The 20,897-nt window shown below is 39.7% G+C and overlaps 2 protein-coding genes across 2 annotated transcripts; one reads left to right on the plus strand and one right to left on the minus strand.

Annotated features, from left to right (window-relative positions):
- Window positions 1-1,073: 1,073 nt before the first annotated feature.
- Window positions 1,074-11,346, plus strand: LOC103466877 (mitogen-activated protein kinase 14A). Its single transcript, XM_008412767.3, has 12 exons — window positions 1,074-1,298; window positions 2,151-2,280; window positions 4,342-4,400; window positions 4,635-4,746; window positions 6,440-6,469; window positions 6,596-6,643; window positions 7,537-7,651; window positions 7,772-7,843; window positions 8,116-8,195; window positions 9,428-9,506; window positions 9,674-9,847; window positions 10,006-11,346. Exons 1-12 carry the CDS (start codon window positions 1,165-1,167, stop codon window positions 10,065-10,067), a joined length of 1,095 nt encoding a protein of 364 aa, XP_008410989.2. The 5' UTR covers window positions 1,074-1,164; the 3' UTR covers window positions 10,068-11,346.
- Window positions 11,347-15,780: 4,434 nt separating this feature from the next.
- krt5 (keratin 5) lies at window positions 15,781-20,092 on the minus strand. The gene is given in 10 exon segments (XM_008412769.3): window positions 15,781-16,635; window positions 16,729-16,787; window positions 16,876-17,096; window positions 17,194-17,319; window positions 17,408-17,572; window positions 17,665-17,760; window positions 17,869-17,929; window positions 18,037-18,245; window positions 19,456-19,682; window positions 19,685-20,092. Coding segments are annotated over 10 exon segments (1,650 nt in total). The 5' UTR covers window positions 19,968-20,092; the 3' UTR covers window positions 15,781-16,432.
- Between the last annotated feature and the right edge of the window lie 805 nt (window positions 20,093-20,897).

A 20,897-nucleotide genomic window follows, 5' to 3' on the forward strand; every position in this document is an offset into this window, starting at 1 on the left:
TGAAATGTTGTAACTCATATCACGAGTTATGACTCATATCATGGATAGCTGTATCCTTAGGATACCTGTATCCCTAGGATACCTGTATCCTTAGGATACCTGTATCCCTAGGATACCTGTATCCTAAGGATACAGGTATCCTTAGCTATCCATAGTAGTTGTTGTGATGTATAAGGATACAGCTATCCTTAGGATACAGGTATCCTAGGGATACCTGTATCCCTAGGATCCCTAGGATCCTAAGGGATCCTAGGGATCTAAGGGATCCTAAGGTATCCCTTAGGATACCTAGGGATACAGGTAGAATAGTTAGGATAGTTATCCATAGGATAGCTAAGGATAGTTATACATCACAACAACTATAATTAAATAAAAAAGTGAGCAAAAATCCACCCAGCTGCATCGGATTCAAACTATTAACACACAATAATACACTAATATTCCTGAAACATAGAAAACTTAACAGCCCTCCTTCCTCAAGGAGATGTAGATGTGATGTGGTGACCTAACTTTATCATATGACTTGAAGTCCTAACATAGATTCACAACAGCATTTTATTGCTATAATCAGTCTTTATTTTTGTAAAATTTTGACATAGCCTTCAATAGTAATGTCTCATAACAATTTGATTTGCTTCAAAACGTCAGTAATGGACTCCTATATAAATACTATTTAAGACCCATAACCGTGTTTTTAAATCCTTTAACAAATGTGAAAGAAACAGAAAACAACACAATAATAATAATAATAATAATAATAATAATAATAATAATAACCCACTATTTTGCCCCACCAAGGTTAGAATTTCAGAAACGTGGATTGTATGAATTCTTCTCTTCCCTTCTTGTAAATAAAGCAGGCGCAAAGTCCAACATCGATTTAAAAGCAGATAATGATTAATGATCAAGGAAATAATTTAGACAGCAAAACGTGAATCATGCTTAGTTTTTTTTCAGCTTTGAAATGTGTTCAATGAATTTCTTAAACTCATCAAATGCTGGATTTTCTGCAGCTAATAAAAACTAAAGAAACGTGTCTGGAAACGCGCGGAGGCGTCTCCCACGCGCGCGCTCCCTCCCTTCCGGCTGAACAGACCCCACCTGTCAGGTAGAAACAGCGCGCGCGGTCAAAGTGCCCGCAGCGACCTGAAATCCCGGGTCGCCATGCAGTCTCCGGTCAGGAATTCTCCCGTCAGGCCGGGTTTCCACCGGGTGGAGGTGCAGAAAACCACCTGGGACGTCACGGAGAGATACACGACGCTGCTGGCAGTCGGTTCCGGAGCCTACGGCACAGTATGGTGAGTTTACCCCGGGCAGGGTGCGAAAACATTTGATGAAAAATAGTCACAATTTCAAAATTTTCAAAATTATAATCGATATGTCATATAGTCACAAATTTAGATTTGAGTTTTTCTAATTTACATTTTAGTGTTACCTTTTTGCCTGTTATCATTCAGATCTATGGTACACAGTTCAGATCCAAAACCAGACCCTAACTTTTCTAATGTTCCCGCTGTTCCTTTAATCAGTCTTAAACATTGTCAAGCTGCTGCTATAGTTTTATAGATCAGTGCTGCTCTAAAATTCTAAAGTATTCCAAGCCTTTGACTGAGTTTTAATGTAAATTGACTGACGTCCTATTTATCCTGTGTATTTTTAGGACCTAAATACTGTATGCATTCCACAGCTGTGTGGTTTAGGCAGTCCGAGACCCCGGATCAAATGGTTTTGCTAACAGAAACAGTGTTTGTCTGCCTGAAGCAGATCGGCAAGTCAATGCAGGTCCTCCAAAATGACAAGAATCTCAACCACAAACCTTTTCAACACAACAGGCAGGAATGTGAGCTGTTTCAGTGGGAGACCACTAGAAAGAACTGTGTCAAGAATCTACACAGATTCTTGACACTGAAACTGTAGATTCTGCTGATGAGTTACAGTCTGTTAACACTGATGTTGTTTTGGTTCAGATCTGGCCAATCTCCCGACAGGGACAATAATAAAGTGATGCTGATAATTATACTGATATATAGACAAAAGGTGTGTCAGAAAACAACAACCCTTAGGTTCCTGACTTCCATCAGAGTATCCGTGTGTGTCATGTGAGCCAGTGTGTACCATGTCAATAAGACAGTGTGTTTAATCTTGTTTAGCTCCGCCATCGACCAGAAGACCAAAGAGAAGGTGGCGATCAAGAAGCTGTATCGACCCTTTCAGTCCCTCATCCATGCGAAGCGGGCCTATAGGGAGCTCAGGCTGCTCCGCCACATTCAGCACGACAATGTGAGAAGAAACGTTGCAGGAAATGACAATTAGTTTGCATTCTACAAGTACAGTGATGTGAAAAACATATTTCTCTCCTTAGATGACTTGGTAACACTTGAACTATTCAAATCATCAAGATTCAACATCAGACAAACATAGCCCAAGTAAACACAAAAATCTGTATTTTGTGTTTCCAGAAACTTAGTGCCATTTTATAGCACAATCAAGTAGCTATGTTTCTTTCAGTTGTTAAAAATGCTGTATATATCAAATATGACTTAAAAGAAATTTTACTTTGCAATTTAACGCCTTGAAATTGGACCTCTGTCTCTTTAAAAACTCCTGCTCTGTCTGAAACTTTGCCTTCAGGACATCATCACCACATGGCTCTTCTATTAACCCTTTAACAACATTTTTGCCAGCTTTTCATTGAGAAGTAGCTTCTATGAGCTCAGCAGATGCCCAGTTCCACCAGGTGTTTGCTAATTGCTGCTGGCTAGTCAGAAGGAGCTAGTTAGAGATTAAAGGAGAAATTCTTTAATCTCTCGTGGCAACCATTCATCTGTGTAAAACATCTGATTGGAGCTACTGAGCCACTAAGCTTCTCTTATAATGAAGTCAAATATCTTTTAAGTCATATTTGGTATATGTTGCATTTTTATAACAACTAAAGGTAACAGTTTCTTGATTGCGCAATAAGATGACACTAAGTGCATAATACTAATTACATAATAATGCCTCTTTAAATCCAGTTGAGATGAGGCATAACTTTTAACAGACCAATCATGCTTGGAAATCCTTCAGTTTGGCTAACAAAAGAAGAGCAGATTTAAAAGACTCAGTGTTAAGCTATCACGGTTAGGGAATGGTTCGTTTTTCAACTAGACTGGTTTTGGATGCATTAGTTCTCTTAACAAATTTAATCATTTGAAAATGCATTTTTGTATTGACAATGGTTCTTTGTCTGATGTTAAAGTTTGTTTGATGTTCTCAAATTTGTAATTGTGACAAAAAAGTAAAACCTGCAGCAACTGGTAAAGGAGCAAATTCTTCCTTAGCCTACATTCTTAATTGAGAAAAATACCTCTCTACTGGTTTTCTCTTGAAATCAGTTTCTGTTACAACCGTATGGCACCTCAGGTGAAGTTGCATATTTCAACATTAAGGTTATCCCTACCTTTCTAATCTTGCTCAAAATGTTTCCTCTTCTTTCAAATAAAGTTGATTTTGCCGATAAGCAATAGAAAAGCTCGAAATCTCAGGGCAGTGTTCTGGCATGCTGGATGAGATGTTTGTTATCAGAACCTTTATGGAGCAGAAGTTGCCTAGGAGACCTGAAACTATCAGCAACAACCTTTTCACATGTTCCCCCTCCCTAATAATTGATCCGGATCAACTCATTATCCTCCATAAAACCTTGTTTTTTTAACTTTATATTAGATTCCTTTTTTCTTAAAATACATTTCCAAATGTATTGCCCTCTAGGAACAAAGATGTAAACAAAATGTATATTTCACACTTTGAAGTGTAAAAAATACACTCAGCAGACACTTTGTTAGTTACATATGTTGGACTGTTTGCTAACACAAATACCAACTCGCCTCTGTTTATGCCTGATCAAATTCCAACAGAGCATCGGCATGCCGAACCATCTCCTGGTTTACAGAGCGTAGAGTCATGATAGGTAGTAGTAGCCAAAATGACCATTTGCTACAGTTAAGGCATTCAGAATACCACCTCTAAGCACCCAACACTTCAAACATCAGTAGAACATCATACCAGATGCCAACACCAGTCAGCTAAGAACAGGAAGCTGAGGCTACAGTTCACCCAGGTGCTGAACGATTGGACAGGAACAGATTGGTAATGTGCTTGGTCTTAATGTTGATTTAAGTTGCCTCGTGGTAGGGTCAAAATTTGACAGAAAAACATGAAACTCTGGATCCGTCCTGCTGTTATGTCAATGATCCAGGCTGGTGTAAATGTGTTTTAATGTAAATATAAACAACAGAAAAATTATCACAAGTAAATATCCTAAGGTTTGAGCTTGTTTATTGATTAGTTCTTTTTTCTTTAAAGGTGATCTGCCTTCTTGACGTCTTTACGCCTGACCCCACGCTGGAGAAATTCCAAACCTTGTAAGTGGAAAATTCCTGCTGGTTTTTGCAGCTTATTGAGTTTGATTCAATGTTTCAGCTTTGTCCTGCCTGCTTGTTTTTACTTGGTTTGTTCATTCAAATGTTGATCCCCTGTGCTTTTAACTGTCTAAATCTTTTTTAATTGCTTCATATATCCTGAACGTTTAGGCCCAGGATTCTATTTTTTTGTTTATCTTGTGTTTCTTTTCTCCCTTGATATCTGTCAATCTTTAGTTATATGGTGATGCCCTTTGTAGCCCAGGATCTGGGCCACATTATGAAGAGAAAGAGATTATCCGATCGCATCGTCACATATCTGTTTTATCAACTCCTAAGAGGCCTGAAGGTGAGTGATTTGATTATTATTATTATTATTATTAGGTTTATTTACGATATCCTACTGGGTCATTTGTGATATACGACCACCTCCATTGTCATGATCTGTGGTGTGGGTGGTGAGGTAGACGCAGGCAGACCCGGGATGTAGATGAAAAGGGTGATTTAATGATGAACAAAAGCTCAAACAGTCCAGGACAGTATAACTGTATAAAACGCTAGACTGAGATGAAGAGTTGAGGCCGACACAGGACTATCCAGTTCAACTGTGACAGCGACAAACATAGACAGTGCAATCAACAAACAAAAGTCGAGGACCCAACAAGAGACAAAGACAACAGGTGGGTTTAAGTACACAGGGAGGGTAATCAGGTAACTAGACACAGCTGGGAGCGATCAGCAGGGAAGACAGAGACTCACAGTGGAAAACAGATCTAGACACAGAACAACCTCAAAAATAACTATACAGAAAACACAGATCGTCACATCCATGCCTTCCAAATAAGCTTATTATGCAGATCTTTGTGTATTGCGAAAGTTTATTTTCTTTTGAATAACACATGTATGTGTTTTATTTAGATTTTAAGTGCTAGACCAACACAAAGTAGTGCACAGTTGTAAAGTAGAAGGATTTTTTGTTTTGTTTTGTTTCTTTATAAATAAAAATCTGGAACATGTGGTTGGATTCCTATTCAGCTCCCCTGAGTCAACACTTTTTAGGACTAGAAATTACAGCAACTTACATGCAGCCACTGCTAACAGATGTATTCTCTGATAGGTAAAATATTCCATATTTTTGATGGAGTTTGTCACACTTGTGCGTCGGTGTAAAAAAATCTCAGCAACAATCTCACCATGTTGGAAATGTCAAGATATCTCAGCTTCAACAAGTCTGAACCAAGTCATATTAACAAAATGAAGCAGCAGCGGCACAAGGTGGAACATGCACAGAGGAAAAAAAAACTGCCTTTCCAGATCACAAAGATAAGGGTCACGTCTGGGAAGAAAAAGAGCATTTTGTGAGCAAAACTGAGGCCGAGCTTAGGGAGTGTCAATACCAACACCAAGCTAATGCAACAGAGGCCCATTGATGAAGTTAATACTTCTTCCAGAAAACAGATATTTTTTGGTAAGTCAAAATTAACCTTAAGTAGGGAAAGTGTGCTCTGATTGAATGCCAGAAATTGTTCTTCAGTGTATGTACATGTCTAATCTCAGCTGTGTATCTTATTTGCAGAAAAAAATTATGTTTTCTCCCTTTACAAAATAATTCTTCGACTGTAGTTCATCAACTATAGTTCATCAACTACTCAGTGTTTCGTATAAGAAAAAGCATTTAACTATTGTGTTAATAAATGACTCTGATTACACAATAAATAAATGTAAGTGTATGTTCAAAGGAATCTTGTAAGATAGTCTGTTCCTTATGCCATTCCCAGCCTGAGTGCATTGTGGGTGTTTGTCTTCCTTATCCTCATTTATCCGCTCAGGCACTGCTAGTTAATATGTAACCAACAGTGCTTTGTGAAAACAAAACTAGAAACACAATTCAAACTGTAAAACTAGTGTATGTCTTTTAATTAGCTGCAAATATCTTAAGATGTTTCCTCCTTTTGATATGTTTTTCCAACATCTCTTAAGTTCACAAAAATAATCTCTCTACTGTCTTCTTAATGTTCTTAAATCCATGTTGTTCTCTGCAGTACATCCATTCTTCTGGGATCGTACATCGGGTTGGTATACATCAACTTAAATGTCTAAGTCATTTATAACTCGTTTAGATTTTTCTTTATTTTGCTGCCAGCAAAGGGGCAAACATATGTTGAAATTAATGCCAAGGTGTTGCTCGTGTGTTGTAGGATCTGAAGCCGGGCAATCTGGCAGTGAGTGAATCCTGTGAATTAAAGGTAAGTTCTCAAAATGTATGACAGTGGTGGGCAAAGCAAACTATAAATTTAGCTGCCATAACCTTAAAGCATACACATTAGTTCCACTAATGCCAAAGTCCTATGCCAATGTAGTATTTAGTGGAAACTAATGCTAAAGCATTAGCAATAGCTTCCATTAATGCTGTGGGTATAACCATAGTTGTACCCATCATGTGTCACAAAGAGAGCATGGAGTCTCTCAAAATAATTGGTATTTATGAATTTTATGTATGCTTTTATCAACACACCTGATTGTTCATGTAACTGTTTTCTATTGTAGGCTATACTTCATTACTTCATTTATTGCTTACTTGAAATTTACTCAAAGCTTTGTGAAAAAAAAGGGAAGGTGAAGAGAGGAAATGGAAATGCTGCATAAACAGGCTCCATCCTCTTCATGAGCATGAATGTAAACGGCTGAATGTAAACGGCTGACTACTTGAAAAATTCTTGACAGTCAATAATTAAAACTACAACAGAGAGGTTAACTTTTTTTTTTTTTTTACAAAATAGCCAAATAAATAAGTCTTTCAGAATGTATTAGAAAAATGTATTTAGGGTGACCTAAGCAGGCTAAATATTTTTGGAGACATTATCTAAAAGATAAAAATTATCTCTTCCATTAGCTGTTTGGCCAAAGTGTGTCCACCACTGCAAAAGGTAAAGTGTGGAGACAAACTAACACCTTCACATTTCCTACAGTGAAACTGGGTGGTGGTAGTATTATGGACAACAGGGCAATGCAAAAACAAAAAATGGAATAGGTCAGTCAAAGTTCTGGCCACAATTTTATTGTGAATCTGCAGCAAAACTTGAAACTGAATATTCACAGAATTAAGGTATAGAAAAAAATCAAGTGTTATTCATTTTAGATTCTGGATTTTGGTCTGGCGAGACAAACTGAGAGTGAAATGACTGGTTATGTGGTCACACGCTGGTACAGAGCACCTGAGGTCATTTTCAACTGGATGCACTACAGTCAGACAGGTAAGAACAATACTATGCATCTTTAAGATCAGTTTGTCTCAAATGAAATATAATATTAAAGTAGGCCACAACACAACCTGTCAAACAGATTTTTGTGACTGAGATTGTGCCTCTTTGCAGTGGACGTCTGGTCAGCCGCCTGCATCCTGGCTGAAATGATCACCGGCACGGTGCTTTTCCCAGGACATGACAGTATCCACATGCGTGTTATTACAGATATATTCATGCTCAATTATTATAAGGATAAAGAATAAGGATGAGTTTCAATCTAACAATTGAGTTTCCATCCTTATTCCTACATGTGAAAGGAATAAATGGCTGAATCATATACTCATGAATATAAACCAGTATGTGTGCTAATATTAGCTTAATGTATTAAAAAGAATCTTGAAATTAAATTGAGTTGACAGCTAAACAGATTCACACTGAACAGATCGCCTGGTTTTCTTACCCTAAGCATCCAGGTATCGATCAGCTGAAGAAGATCCTCAATCTGACAGGAACACCAGACTCGTCCCTCATGCAGAAGATGCAGAGTAAAGATGTGAGTTATTTTTTGTCTGCAAAACAATCATACTGACATTTCCAGTATGCTACTGATGCAGACAAATTTGTTTGCAAACCTGTTCAAGATGTGCATAAATTAATCATTTGCTGCAGTTGATGTCCTGAACCTCTCATTGAAGAACTTTTCTCTCTTCTGGTCCCCCCAATCTAGATGTGAAATGGAGATACCTGTGGAAGGAGGTTTATTTTGTGTTTCTCTAACCATTCTTTTTTCTGGAGGGCACATGGGAGTTCACCAAATCAGTCTACATGTGTTTTTTGGACTTGGAGAAGGCATCCAAATGTCTCCCTTGGGTAGTCCTGTGTATGGGGAACCAGGCCATACACAGAACTGATGGCTGTTAGATCTCTTTACAACTAACGCCAGAGTTTGGTCCTAGCTGTTAGCAGTAAATTGGACTCCACCAAGGTTGTCCTTTTGTCACTAATTGTGTTTGTAACCTTTCCCTGGAGTAGTTTGCAGTGGAGTGTGAACCAGCCAAGATATAAATCAGGAACTACCCGTTTCTGGTGTTGAACCAGGGTAGAGTGCATTCACCAGATCAGAGACAAGGTCTTGCCCCAAGTTGAGGAGTGAAGTATCTTGGGGTGTTGTTCGTGAATGAGGGAAAATTGTAGCAGTAGGTCAATAGGCGGATTTGTGTGGTGGTGATGCAGGTGCTGCACCTGTCTGCCATGGTCTGTCTGCCATGTCTGCCAAAAGGCAAAGCTCTTGGTTTAATGATATTCCTACCCTCTTCTATGGTCACATCATGGTGTCTGGGCTTTTGCTTAGAGACAGTGTGAGAAGCTTGATCATTCTGGAGGGACTCAGAGTGCTGCTTCTTCACGTCAAGAGGAGCCAGTTGAGGTTACTGGGGCAATCCAATTAGGATGCCTCCTGGATGCCTTCCTGTTGAGATGTTCTATGCACATCCCAACAGGAGCAGACCCAGAGGAAGACCCCGGACACACTGCAGGGACTATGTTTCTCTGCTGGTCTAGGGAATCCTCCGGAGGCGCAGGCCCAAGTGGTTGGGGAGAGGGAGGTCTGGATTTCTCTGCTTTTAGGCTGCTGCCCCTGTAACTCAACCCTGGATAAGCGGAAGACAATGGATGGAGATTATGCTACTGAAATAAGAGATTAATTTATTTGAAAGTTTTCATTCATTTTCATCAGTGTTTGTCAGTTTCTGAAAAATCATGTGACTCCTGTCTTTAATTTTTCAGGCACAGTCGTATGTGCAAGGTCTGCCTTCACAAAAGAAGAAGAATTTTAAAGAAGTGTTTCCAACAATGAATGAGAAAGGTGAGTTTGTTTATGCAGACCTGACTCTAGGTCTATAACATACCAGAAAAAGTACGGTGTGCACTGCTAATAGAAACACTTAAAGTAAATAGTGTCAAAATCAACCCGAGTCTGAAATCTATGATGGTTAATAGAAGACGGGATGGTTTCTGTCCTAATGTTTCCAGCTGTAAACCTTCTGGAGGGGATGTTGCTGCTGGATCCAGAGAAGAGGCTCACAGCCAATCAAGGACTGGCCCACCCGTTTCTGTCAGAATACCACGACCCAGACTCCGAACCAGACTCCAAACCTTACGATGACTCCTTCGAGAGCCTTGAGCTTGATGTCGGAGAATGGAAGAGTATGTATGGCAAAGCTAAAGACTCGAGTGCTGTCTACTGAGACGATCTAAATCCTAAGAGAAGTCACCGAGTGTAGTGACGAGCTCATATTCCTGAAAGATTTGTTTGTACACAAGAGATTTCTCTGCTAAATTTAACACTGCTTTCTGTTTTCCAGGTCTTATCCACATGGAGATCATGACTTTTGACCCCGATAACCCAGGCCAGACAACCATGTAAGACATGTCGGTGTGGCTGTCTGTGTCAGGTTCAAAGGTCAAGAACAACTGGGGAGGGGGTTAAAGCAGCGTGAACTGTTTTAGCATTTTTTCTGCATGTTTGCTACATGTTTATCATTTGATACCATATTCAGTAAAGGGTAGTTTTTCCTTTATATGGTTGCCTGTACAGCCATGGCGGAAAGATGCTGTTTATTTTATTAGCAAATGTATTAATTTTACAGTTGAAGCCAGATATTTACATACACCATACAAAGACACATATTCTTTTTCCCATCATATACCCTGTTTTTGGTCAACTAGGATTAACAAAATATTTTTTTTCTTTCTATATGTCACCATAATGATACATAGACTTGTTTTTAACTTTCCTCAAATCCATTAGTTTTCCGACATTTTCTTAATATTTGGAAGAGTTGTCCCATAAACCATATGACTTGATTCAAACATTCTGGGGTTCATTCCATAAGCTTCTCATAATAGCTTGCTACAAACGTGTCCCATTCCTCCTGAATAAACTGGTGTAACTGAGTCAGGTTTGTCACTCACACACACCATTTTTAAGCTACAACATTTCAATGGGGCTGAATTGAATGTTTTGTAATGACCACTGCAAAAACATTGACATTGTTGTCCTTAAGCCACTTTGTAACTATTTTAGCTCTGTACTGTGGGTCATTGTCCATTTGGAAGGTCTGTTTGTGCTGCCATCTGTTTCCCCACTGCATGGAATTATTTTCCTTTCTAATCAACTTTGTGAAGTTCACTTGTAAAGTTTTCCTTGCTCCAAATGTAATAATGGTCATGTGCGCAAACACCACATAACACCACAGAGAATGTCTCCAAAATTTATCCTTTGGACATTTAAAAATTGTAATCTGGATTTTTATGTTGTTTAGAGTAATGGTTTCTTCTTCTCTGCTTAGCCTTTCAGTCCATGTTGGTAAGACTAGTTTCAGGACAGAACTGTGTTTCTCCCTGTGACATCAAAGTCTGTGGTTTATCCAACAGTATTTAAGTCTGACATCTACCTCCTCCTTTCACGGCCAGAAACAGATCTAGAGCAGCCATGGCAACTCAACAAACACTGAATCAGTTTTTTAAGTGGGAATGTTGTAAGCTGTGCTTTATTTAAGATGTATTTCAGTGTCAGCAAAGAAACTGACTGTTATTAATTTTTAACCTAAACCCTTGTGAATGCCAATAATGGCAACTAAAATGTTTATTAAAAAAAAGTTTAAAAACTTCCTAAATGTACTGAAATAAAAACCTAAGGATGACCCTGTTTCAGTGGTGTTGTATGGCAGGCTAGAAAGTCACCACAGTAGCTCCATTATTATGATCTCCTTGTTTTTTTTCCTGCAGAATTCTAGTCCTTCATGTTTCTCTTTAAACATTATTCCCCTCACTGTAGCACACCAACCGGTTGCCACAATTCAGCAAGCTCTGCACTGGTGGCAACAGGATTCTCTCGAGAATATCCTTTAGTTTTTCCAGGACAGGTTGAATATTCTTCATTGCAGTGTCCCGCAATTTAAATGTGCCATTTTATGCAAACCAATGATGACTGCACACTTTCCTTTGTAACAAACCTTTGCTCCTACTATATACTATATCCCACAACATTTACAAAACAGCATTTGTGACACTGCCTAGGTTATGGCCATATCATAGGACCATTAGTCTGGTCATTGCCTTCCTATGCAGTTCCCCTTGATTCTCATCACCCTTCAGTGCTCCGTCTAGCATTTCTCCCATTGACCTTGATTTGTTTGCTAGAATTTCAACTGGGTCAGTCAGTGAACAGAAAGTGAGGTGAAGAATGGTGTTGATTTTCTGAGCAGTTTTAGAATTGTAGTCTACTTATAGTTGTAGTTTGACAATTGCTTTAGACAATGTAAACAAACCCATTGAGTCTGTTGGCCATGCTTTCAAATATTGAGCAACTAAAGAAGAAGGAATGTTTGAGATTTTATTGCTGCAGCTCTCAGTAACAGCCATCATGTTCCATCATACATCCACAGGGCCTGGTTGTTTACAGCACATGCAATTTCAGGCAAGCTTTATCGACATGGCCAAACATTAGAGTCAAGCAAACAATTGTTTCTCAATAGCCAAGAGTCCAGACCCTCTAAACCTAGCAAGGTGTAGAACAAGAGATTGGTTTTTACCAGGCTACAGGGCAACAGCAGAATAGTTAAATTCATTTGTAAGACATTTAGTTAATCATTGAATTAGACACAGTTGACCTGAAACATTTTTCCCACATTTCAGCCAAACCCCACTTACTAAGATAGTACTAAGCTGAATTTATCTGACTGATTATCCATTTAAAAACAATATACTGCCCTCACAAGACTGACTTTATAGCACAACATGTTGTGGGAGACATGTTTGAAATTATCCGCTCTGTTCTCAGAAATTCAGAGGGGTAACCCTTACCTACATTAATTACACATATATTAATATGTGTAATTTAGCTCCTGAACCTACAGCGTGCCTCACTGTGGAGCTGTTTGATGTAAAATCTTAATGTTTTTTCTCATTATGCATTAAATATAAATGCAATCTGTACAGTGTCTTTGCTCTATAGGATGTTGCCTATTTTCAAATAAAACACTGCAGTATATTTCAAAAGGTGCAACAGTAAATGGATATTCGTCTGGTTCTGAAATGACACCATCACTGCTAGGACTGTTCACGGGAGACTATAAAATTAACATAAGAATGATATTTCAGTCCTGACTGCTTCCTTAAGGTACAATAAGAAATTGAATCTAATGCTAATGAGGAATGTCTTATTTTGAAAATGAAAAAAACTGTCGCATGAACCAGTTAGTTATTGTTTCCAGTCACTAGAGGGCACCGTTCATTTACAGATAAAACATCCTGCAGTAGGTTTGTTGCTGCTTCCTTATTTTTCCGTGTTACCAGTGTTCCTTAGCTACAGCGTATGCCCTTTTCCTAGAACACAGCATGACTAAATATCTTTTCCAGCTTTTTCTCTGTGGAAATGCGCTGCACTGTAATGGAAACGCTTGTCTAAATGAGTTGATAATTAGGGTTACCAACTCAACACCTCCAAAATACGGGACAGCTTCACCACGGTGCGGGCTTATAATGTGTCAATTGTGACGTAATTGCGCAATATTCCTTATTTTTCCAACACTAAAGCGGTATAAGGTCCGGTTTGTTTGCGTCCTTTTCCCAAATCACTTCAAACCATCTTTGTAGTTTTTCCTAGTACAGTAGGTTTTGACACGATGAAACAGGCAATTCAGCTGTAAGTGGCAGTTGGGAGCTCTGTTACCTAGCAGCAAGAAGGTCCTCGGTTCAAATCTTTCACATCATACATGGGTTCCCACCAGACATTCAGGCTTCTTCCCAGTTTAAAAACATTAGGTTTTTTAAATTGACCTCAGGTGTTTGTATGTGTCTCTGTGTTGATTTGTGATACTGTCTCTCCCCCAATGACCACTGGAGACACCAGGCATATTTAATAATGTGTTTCAACCTTGCTGTTAACCACATATATTTATTTTTTTAAAATGAAGCACCAGTGTCAAAGCAAGTGTGAACAAATATCAGATACATTCAAACATATATCACATTATATCAGTTATGTTGTATTTAAAAGTCTCCCCTGTCTCTGATCGTGTCACACCCTTCATCACTGTAAGGCAGCCCTTGCAGCTCTTGATTTATGTATCTGCTCAGGCATGTTGCATTCATCTCCACTTACTCAAACATTTGGCAGACTTGCTTCCACTTCTCAGAGTCATTTGTGTGGCATGTCCACAGAGTTGACAGCACATGCCAGAATTTGCTGAACTGTCATAGCTAGGGGCTGCAAGCAAGTCTTTTTTTTTTCGTCCCATAGGTTTCTGAAAATAACTGTCCATAGGTGGTGTAACATTTAAATTCAATTGCTCATCTTAAGCTGATCATAAATAGAATTCACATTGAGAGAAACAGATGTAATCACAGCTTTTAATGTACTAAAAATGTCCTTATTAAACTACTTTTATAGATTTTATCAACCCACATGTCATATATTGAAATATTTCATCTGGCTGCCAGTTTCCAAACTGAAAGTCACAAATTTGTCAATTACTCAGATTCATTGTCTTTCCATTGTTTCTACTGTATTATGCAGATATTTAAACTGCACAACACAGCCACTGTAGCTGAGGCCTGCTTCCCTCTAGAGTCCAGTCCAAGTTGACGGGTCTGAAGTTTCTTGCTAATTGCCCATCCCAACTGTGGACTTGAACACTGATATTTTGTTAGTTAGCCAAGCTGTATGTTGTTTACATGTTGGCTGTTTGTTCTGCCTGGGTCATGTCAGTTATATGGATTTTGCTATTAGAGCTTTTATATTAATGTTTGAATCTGTGTAGGCTGTGTGTTGGCTAATTAAGTGTAGCCAGGTGGCAGGATGCCTAAAGAGGAAGCTAGTTGGATGTTCCTCACCTCTGAAGCACCAGTGTTGCTAAACTCACTGCTCCCAGTTCAGTGAATACTAGCAATCATGTCAAAAAATTATTCAAATATGGCTGATGTATCATTTTTTTCTTTCCATTTTCAGTTGACCAAAAATCAAAAAATGACAGAGTGGTCATTTATTTTGTTTTTAATTGGGTACAAAAATTTTAAAAGATCTTTTTTTTCTTTCTTTTTCTTTTTTTTCAATTTTACTGTTGGATCAAAAAATACAAAATGTTTGGGTTTATGTGAAATTGTACAAAACTATTTTAAATGTCAAAAGTGCTTTGATATTATTCATGTGGAAAAACTAAAAAAGATCAACTTGAATTATGTTTATTAGCACAACGGTAGCCTATGCTAAGCAAAATGAATGTTAGAGTATGTTTCCCAGTGCATATAGTTCAATCAGCTTTTAAATCTTTCTCTTCAAATCCTCTGACACCCGTTCCCGAGCACAGCAGGTAATTCATTTGTTGTAGCTTTCAGGAAAATTCTGTGCGTCATACCAGTGTTGAATAAGTCTGTAATCAAACCGTTGTGCGGTTCCCGCACAGCTTCCATGGTGCCACCAGATAATTTGCACTTTTGCACTCAGAACAGTTTCTAGATCAAGTAAATTCTGTCTTTTTTTGCATTTTGTATTTTCTGATACACAGATTCTGTTGCAGTCAATGCAAGGTTGCAGGCTGTGAAAACTTAGAATAGTTATAACAGGATACCAAGTAAGATATTATCCTTGCTTTTATACAAGGAACACTGCACTCCTTAAACAGAAAATATTTTGCATTATTTGAAAACTAAACTGAACTTGACTGCATTGTTTCAAAAGAAGGACCAACTTGGAATATATGTGATTGACTTGAAATCTACATGTATGATTTGATAGAATTTATTATATTTTTAAAAGTACCTTGAGATACATTTGTTGTGAATCATCACCATATAAATAAGCTGAATTGATCTGAATTGAAATTTAAGTTAATCTTTCAATTTAAATCCAACTTCAGCAATAGTTAAACATGACATTGGTGTATTAGTGCTACATGTAATCATAATATTCCTGTTCTAGACCAGAAAATAATTATTAGACATGACAAGCTTGAGATATAATTAGCTCTCTGTCTGAAATCAAGGTCAAATAAAAGTTGTTAAATTACTTAGTTTTACTTGTGTAGACAAAATAAGAAAAACTTATTTGAAGAAAGAAAAACACCAAATCAACCAAATGAATATGAATTCAGATTTATTGCAGCTTTTTTGATGTTACAGTTCATAATAAATCTGGTAGTTGCAGTCAGCCCTATGCATTTAGTTTTACAGTTGTTGAAAGTAAAGCATGATCACACACACCATGTAGTTTAAACAGTGGAGCTCATGTTCTCTCAAAACATGAATAGAAAAAAAGAGGAATAAAAACAACTTGTCTGTTACATGTGGCTGCTTTTAAAGATTTCACACTGCACAGGATGATGTATGTGAGGCAACAGAAGAGACAAGGAGGAGACTAGAAAACCCCTGCTCCTCAGGTACAAAGCCACTTCCTGTTGTTTTTGTGCAGCGGTGGTTACCCTGTAAGGATTTGTTAATGTAACACTACAAATATTCTCATGTCTGTACAACAACGCATCCAGCAACCAGAAGACAGCCAGGCTGACTGATGAAAAGGAAACAGGGCTAACTCACATCTCTGTGGCTCTTTCTTTGGTTTAACAATCTCTCTGCCTTAAGTTGTGTTCAGTAGGTTTCTCTAACTCGTTCTATGTGATTACGTTGGTTGTAAATTATAAAGCGTGTTCCTGAGGTGACTCTGTGTCTGCATGGAAAGGTGAGGGTGGAAAAGGTTGCAGAACAAGGGAAGAAGAATAGAGACCAGGACTTTTAATAACGGATCCGAGACGAAGAGACCCTGCTGGAGCTCTTTGAGCTGATGCTGCCACCTCCTCCTATGCTCATGCCACTGCCATATCCGCCGCCCATGCCGTAGCCACTGCCCATTCCGCCGCCCATGCCATAGCCACCGCCCATTCCGCCGCCCATGCCACCGCCCATGCCGCCGCCCATGCCGCCTCCTGCGCCACCACCTGTTAAAGAGAAAAACACATTTTGAGTGGACTACGTTCAACTTCTGAATGCCAAACTTTACTGGTATATATATATTTTTAACAAATACATACCATAGCTGGTGCTTGAGGACTGCACATGGATGGTTGCACTTCCACCTCCAGAGGCAATTCTATGAAGATAATAAGTGAAAGATTCTCAGTCAGCTTTACTCAAACTTCAACGTGCCCTGCTGCAGAAGGTTAGCATAAAGTTTCTACCTGGATTCCTCTCCTTCTAGGAGCTTCTTGTAGGTGGCAATCTCAATATCAAGAGCCAGTTTGACGTTCATGAGCTCCTGGTACTCGCGGACCTGGCGGGCCATGTCCTGTTTGGCTCTCTGCAGTGCGTCCTCCAGATCCTTGATGCGGAGCTTAGCGTCCTTCACAGCTAGTTCGCCGCGCTCCTCAGCCTCTGCAATCTGGGCCTCCAGGTTGCTTCTCTACGTGGTTGGAAACATAAAAGAAGCTTCACATGCGGCCATTTCTTTTTCCTTAAATTTGGCAAGATGCTTTTATTGTCTCGCTAAATGTTGGTACCTGTCCTTTGACGGCCTCAATCTCATTCTGGAGTCGGCTGATCATGCGGTTGAGATCAGCAATCTCGCTCTTTGTGTTGCGTAGGTCATCTCCGGCCTGTGATGCAGAGGTCTGCATCTCTTGGAACTGGGGAATAAGTCGAGTAATAATTGTTAGTGCATTTTGTACAAAACTCAACCTGCCATCCCACTTTGATTTGAGGAGAATTTCTAACCTTCTGCTGATACCACTTCTCTGCCTCAGCTCGGCTGTTGTTGGCGATCTCCTCATACTGAGCCCTGACTTCAGCCACAATGGCATCCATATCCAAGCCACGGCTGTTGTCCATCTCCACAATGACCGATGTATCCTTGATCTGTCCCTGGAGTTCATTCAGTTCCTGAATGCAAGCAAAGAAAAGGTTTTGACATCCTGACACATTGAGGAAAGACTAACTTCTGTGTCCTTCAGTAACTTGTTTGTTTTGCTTACCGCTTCATAGATAGCTCTGAGGAAGTTGATCTCATCCTGAAGAGCATCAACCTTTGCCTCCAGCTCAATTTTGTTCATGTAGGCGGCATCTACATCCTGAAAAGGGGGTTGGCATTTGTCAATGGGCTTAGAGGAAATCAATAATTAATGAATAATTTATTGTTTTGGGGATAAGACTGAAAGGCAATACAGTGGTTTATGAACCTTCTTGAGGAGCACAAATTCATTCTCCACACTGGCACGCTTGTTGATTTCATCTTCATACCTGGGTGGAAAAAAATTGTGAAAGATGAGTATAAAAAACAATATAACAAACATAATCTGGTGCAAGGTGGGTTTAGTCTGTCACAACAGTGGTGGTCTTGCACTCACTTGTTCTTGAAGTCCTCCACCAGATTCTGCATGTTCTTCAGCTCTCCCTCCAGCTTGATCTTCTCGTTGCCGAGCCCATCCAGCTGTCTGCGGAGGTTGGCGATGTAGGCCTCAAACATTGCGTCAATGTTGGAGCGGGTGGTAGTCTGGTCCTGCAGGAGGCTCCATTTGGTCTCCAGCATTTTGTTCTGCTGCTCCAGGAAGCGGACCTGAACAAACGTTCAACATGCTTAGAAACACTTTTCTCTTTGCTTGCTTTAAGGTTCTACAGATGACTTGTGTGCACTTTTTAATGGTTGGCTTTCCCACAGAAAAAAGATTATGTATACAAAATATTGCCAGTTGCTGTGTCTACTTCCCCCCCAGGGCAGGTATGATCTTGGTCCTCTACATGAGGGTGACTCATTGAGAAGTGTAACTGAATGCAACTTTCTAAAAGAAGATTATTGTGAGAGGAAAAACTCACATAATTTGTTTTCTTGTTCTTGTTAAAGTGATTAAATCTTATGGATTAAAGAATCTAATCCGTTTAGTGTAGGTGTAAGTATTTTTCCTAAGCTAAAGTGAGGTTTACAGTGCCACACCTAACTTTAACCCCTCCCTTAAACACCTGACATTGATGCCCCCTCGATACAAGGATGCATACTTTGAACATGCCTGCCTGAAACCCCCAACAATAAATTCATTGTGGACCAACATCACCTGACAACCCTTTAGTAGTTGGGCAAAATGATCAAGTAATGCTTAGTCCACAATATTCTGCAACTGGGAATTTCTTGGACCACTTTGAATCTATGTTGAGTCTTGATAATGTCTCGTGTGAGGTGTGGTGTTTACTCAGCAGGGAAAGCTAACTGTGCACTCTCTCACACAGGGCGTGGTGCATTTGTATTTATTCAAGCAAACAACTATGTGTAATTTGGCAAAGAAGTTGTCACTGCATGCAAAAAAATTCCAGCAACTACTTTTTGCGCAAGGATTTTGAAAGAATGCATCGAGGCTTAAGGGAATAAAGTCCTCCTTTTGCATGAATGCAGAAGCTCTGCAGCACTGTGCCGTCATGGTTACAGGTGGTAACCTGATCACTTCTTGCACTAACACTGAAAGCTACCAGTCACTGGATATGACCATTCTAGAGTTTCCTGCTTCCTGCTCTGCACAGAGACACCCAGTAAGAGGCCCATCACGGTTGAATGAAACTCAGTAAGAATGGTTGGCTTTCAGTTTGTGAACAGATGCTCATCATCATGCTGAGGACCCCCTTCAAGATGAAACATGCCAACTCTGCAAGCAAGTTCATATTAACAGTCTACAAGATTGGAACAGTTATTGTGCACTGATGACCTCTTCAGAAGAAAGTCAACACCAATGCACAAATAATTTCTACAGTTTTTAAAATGATATGTAGTAAAAGCATACCTTGTCAATGAAGCTGGCGAAGCGGTTATTGAGGGTCTTGATTTGCTCTTTCTCCTGGGTACGGACAGTCTGGATGTTGGGGTCGATCTCAAGGTTCAAGGGAGCCAACAGGCTCTGGTTGACTTGGACATTTGTGATGGGGGGTGCAACGAAACCTCCACCACCAGCACCAAAGCCACCACCAGCACCGAAGCCACCACCAGCACCGAAGCCACCACCGAAACCGCACCGTAGCCACCACCGAAACCGGCACCGCCACCGTAGCCAGCACCGCCACCGTAGCCAGCACCGCCAGCACCGCCACCATATGAAGAGCCACCGCTGAAACCGCCACCCATGCTCGATCTCAGCATCGAGCCACCTATGCTCGATGAGGCCATTTGGTAAGATGATGGTCTGAGGGAAACAGCGGATTTTGAGGAAAATCCTCCTCCTACGCGGAGACTGCCACCACTAATACCGCCACTGCTACTATAGCTGGTCCTGGTTGTCTTCATGCTTCTGTTCGCCATGGCTGGTCTAGTTTCTTCTGAGAAGTAGTTTGCAGAAAAAAAGGAGGAGGAACAGAGATAGAGAAGTTTGGCAGAGATGTGGAGCACACTAAGAGGAGAGCCAAGTCCCTCTAAGTGCCTTCTAACTGTGAGAGATGGATATTTATCTGCCTCAGAGTGAAGGAGGTCCCAATAAGCCCAGCCTCCTCTGGACCTCCTCCCAGATTCTCCTCCAATTACCTGGACCCTTGAAGCTGCTCTCCCAGGCAGGTACACTGGCTCGGAGCCACTCAGCCTGTCAGACAGGTAACAGCGCTGCCTTGTAAAGTGATCTGGGCTCGACACACCCTCACACAGCATGAGGCAAGGATAGGCATTTTGGCAAAGACCGTTTCATAGGATAAGCTAGGGGCTTTCAGAGAGGTGTGGGAGGGCGGGGGCCCTAATTACAGACTCACACAGTACCCTTTACTGCTTTTGTATCTTTTTGCAAGAACAAAGTTTTAAATGTTCCCATTTAAAATATCTATTTATTTATTTATTTATTTATTTATTTATTTATTTACATTAAATTAAGGCTTAAATGAATTATGCAAACTCGAGACTATTATCTAAATTCCACCATAGTGTAAATTTTGTCATTTTTTAAATTTTTTGTCTGTTTTCATACCATCTGTAACAGTGACCAGTCTAAAATACAGATAACAGTCACAAAAAAAGAAAGAAATTTGAAAAAAAATTAAACAAACTATCTACTTAGTATTTGTTTTTTTTAAAGCCAATGTTGCAATGCATTTGTATTAAAATTGAGCTGAGATATGGTCAAAATAGAACACTACAAGCCTTGAGTCAAGAATGTATTTCCATCCATCCATTTTCTTTACACCGCTGTCCCTTAGTGGGGTCAGGAGGGTTGCTGGTGCCTATCTCCAGCTAACGAGAGGCGGGGTC

The sequence above is a fragment of the Poecilia reticulata genome, chromosome 7 (assembly GCF_904066995.2).
Source record: "Poecilia reticulata chromosome 7, P_reticulata-male-v2, whole genome shotgun sequence".
Classification (NCBI taxonomy): Eukaryota; Metazoa; Chordata; class Actinopteri; order Cyprinodontiformes; family Poeciliidae; genus Poecilia; species Poecilia reticulata.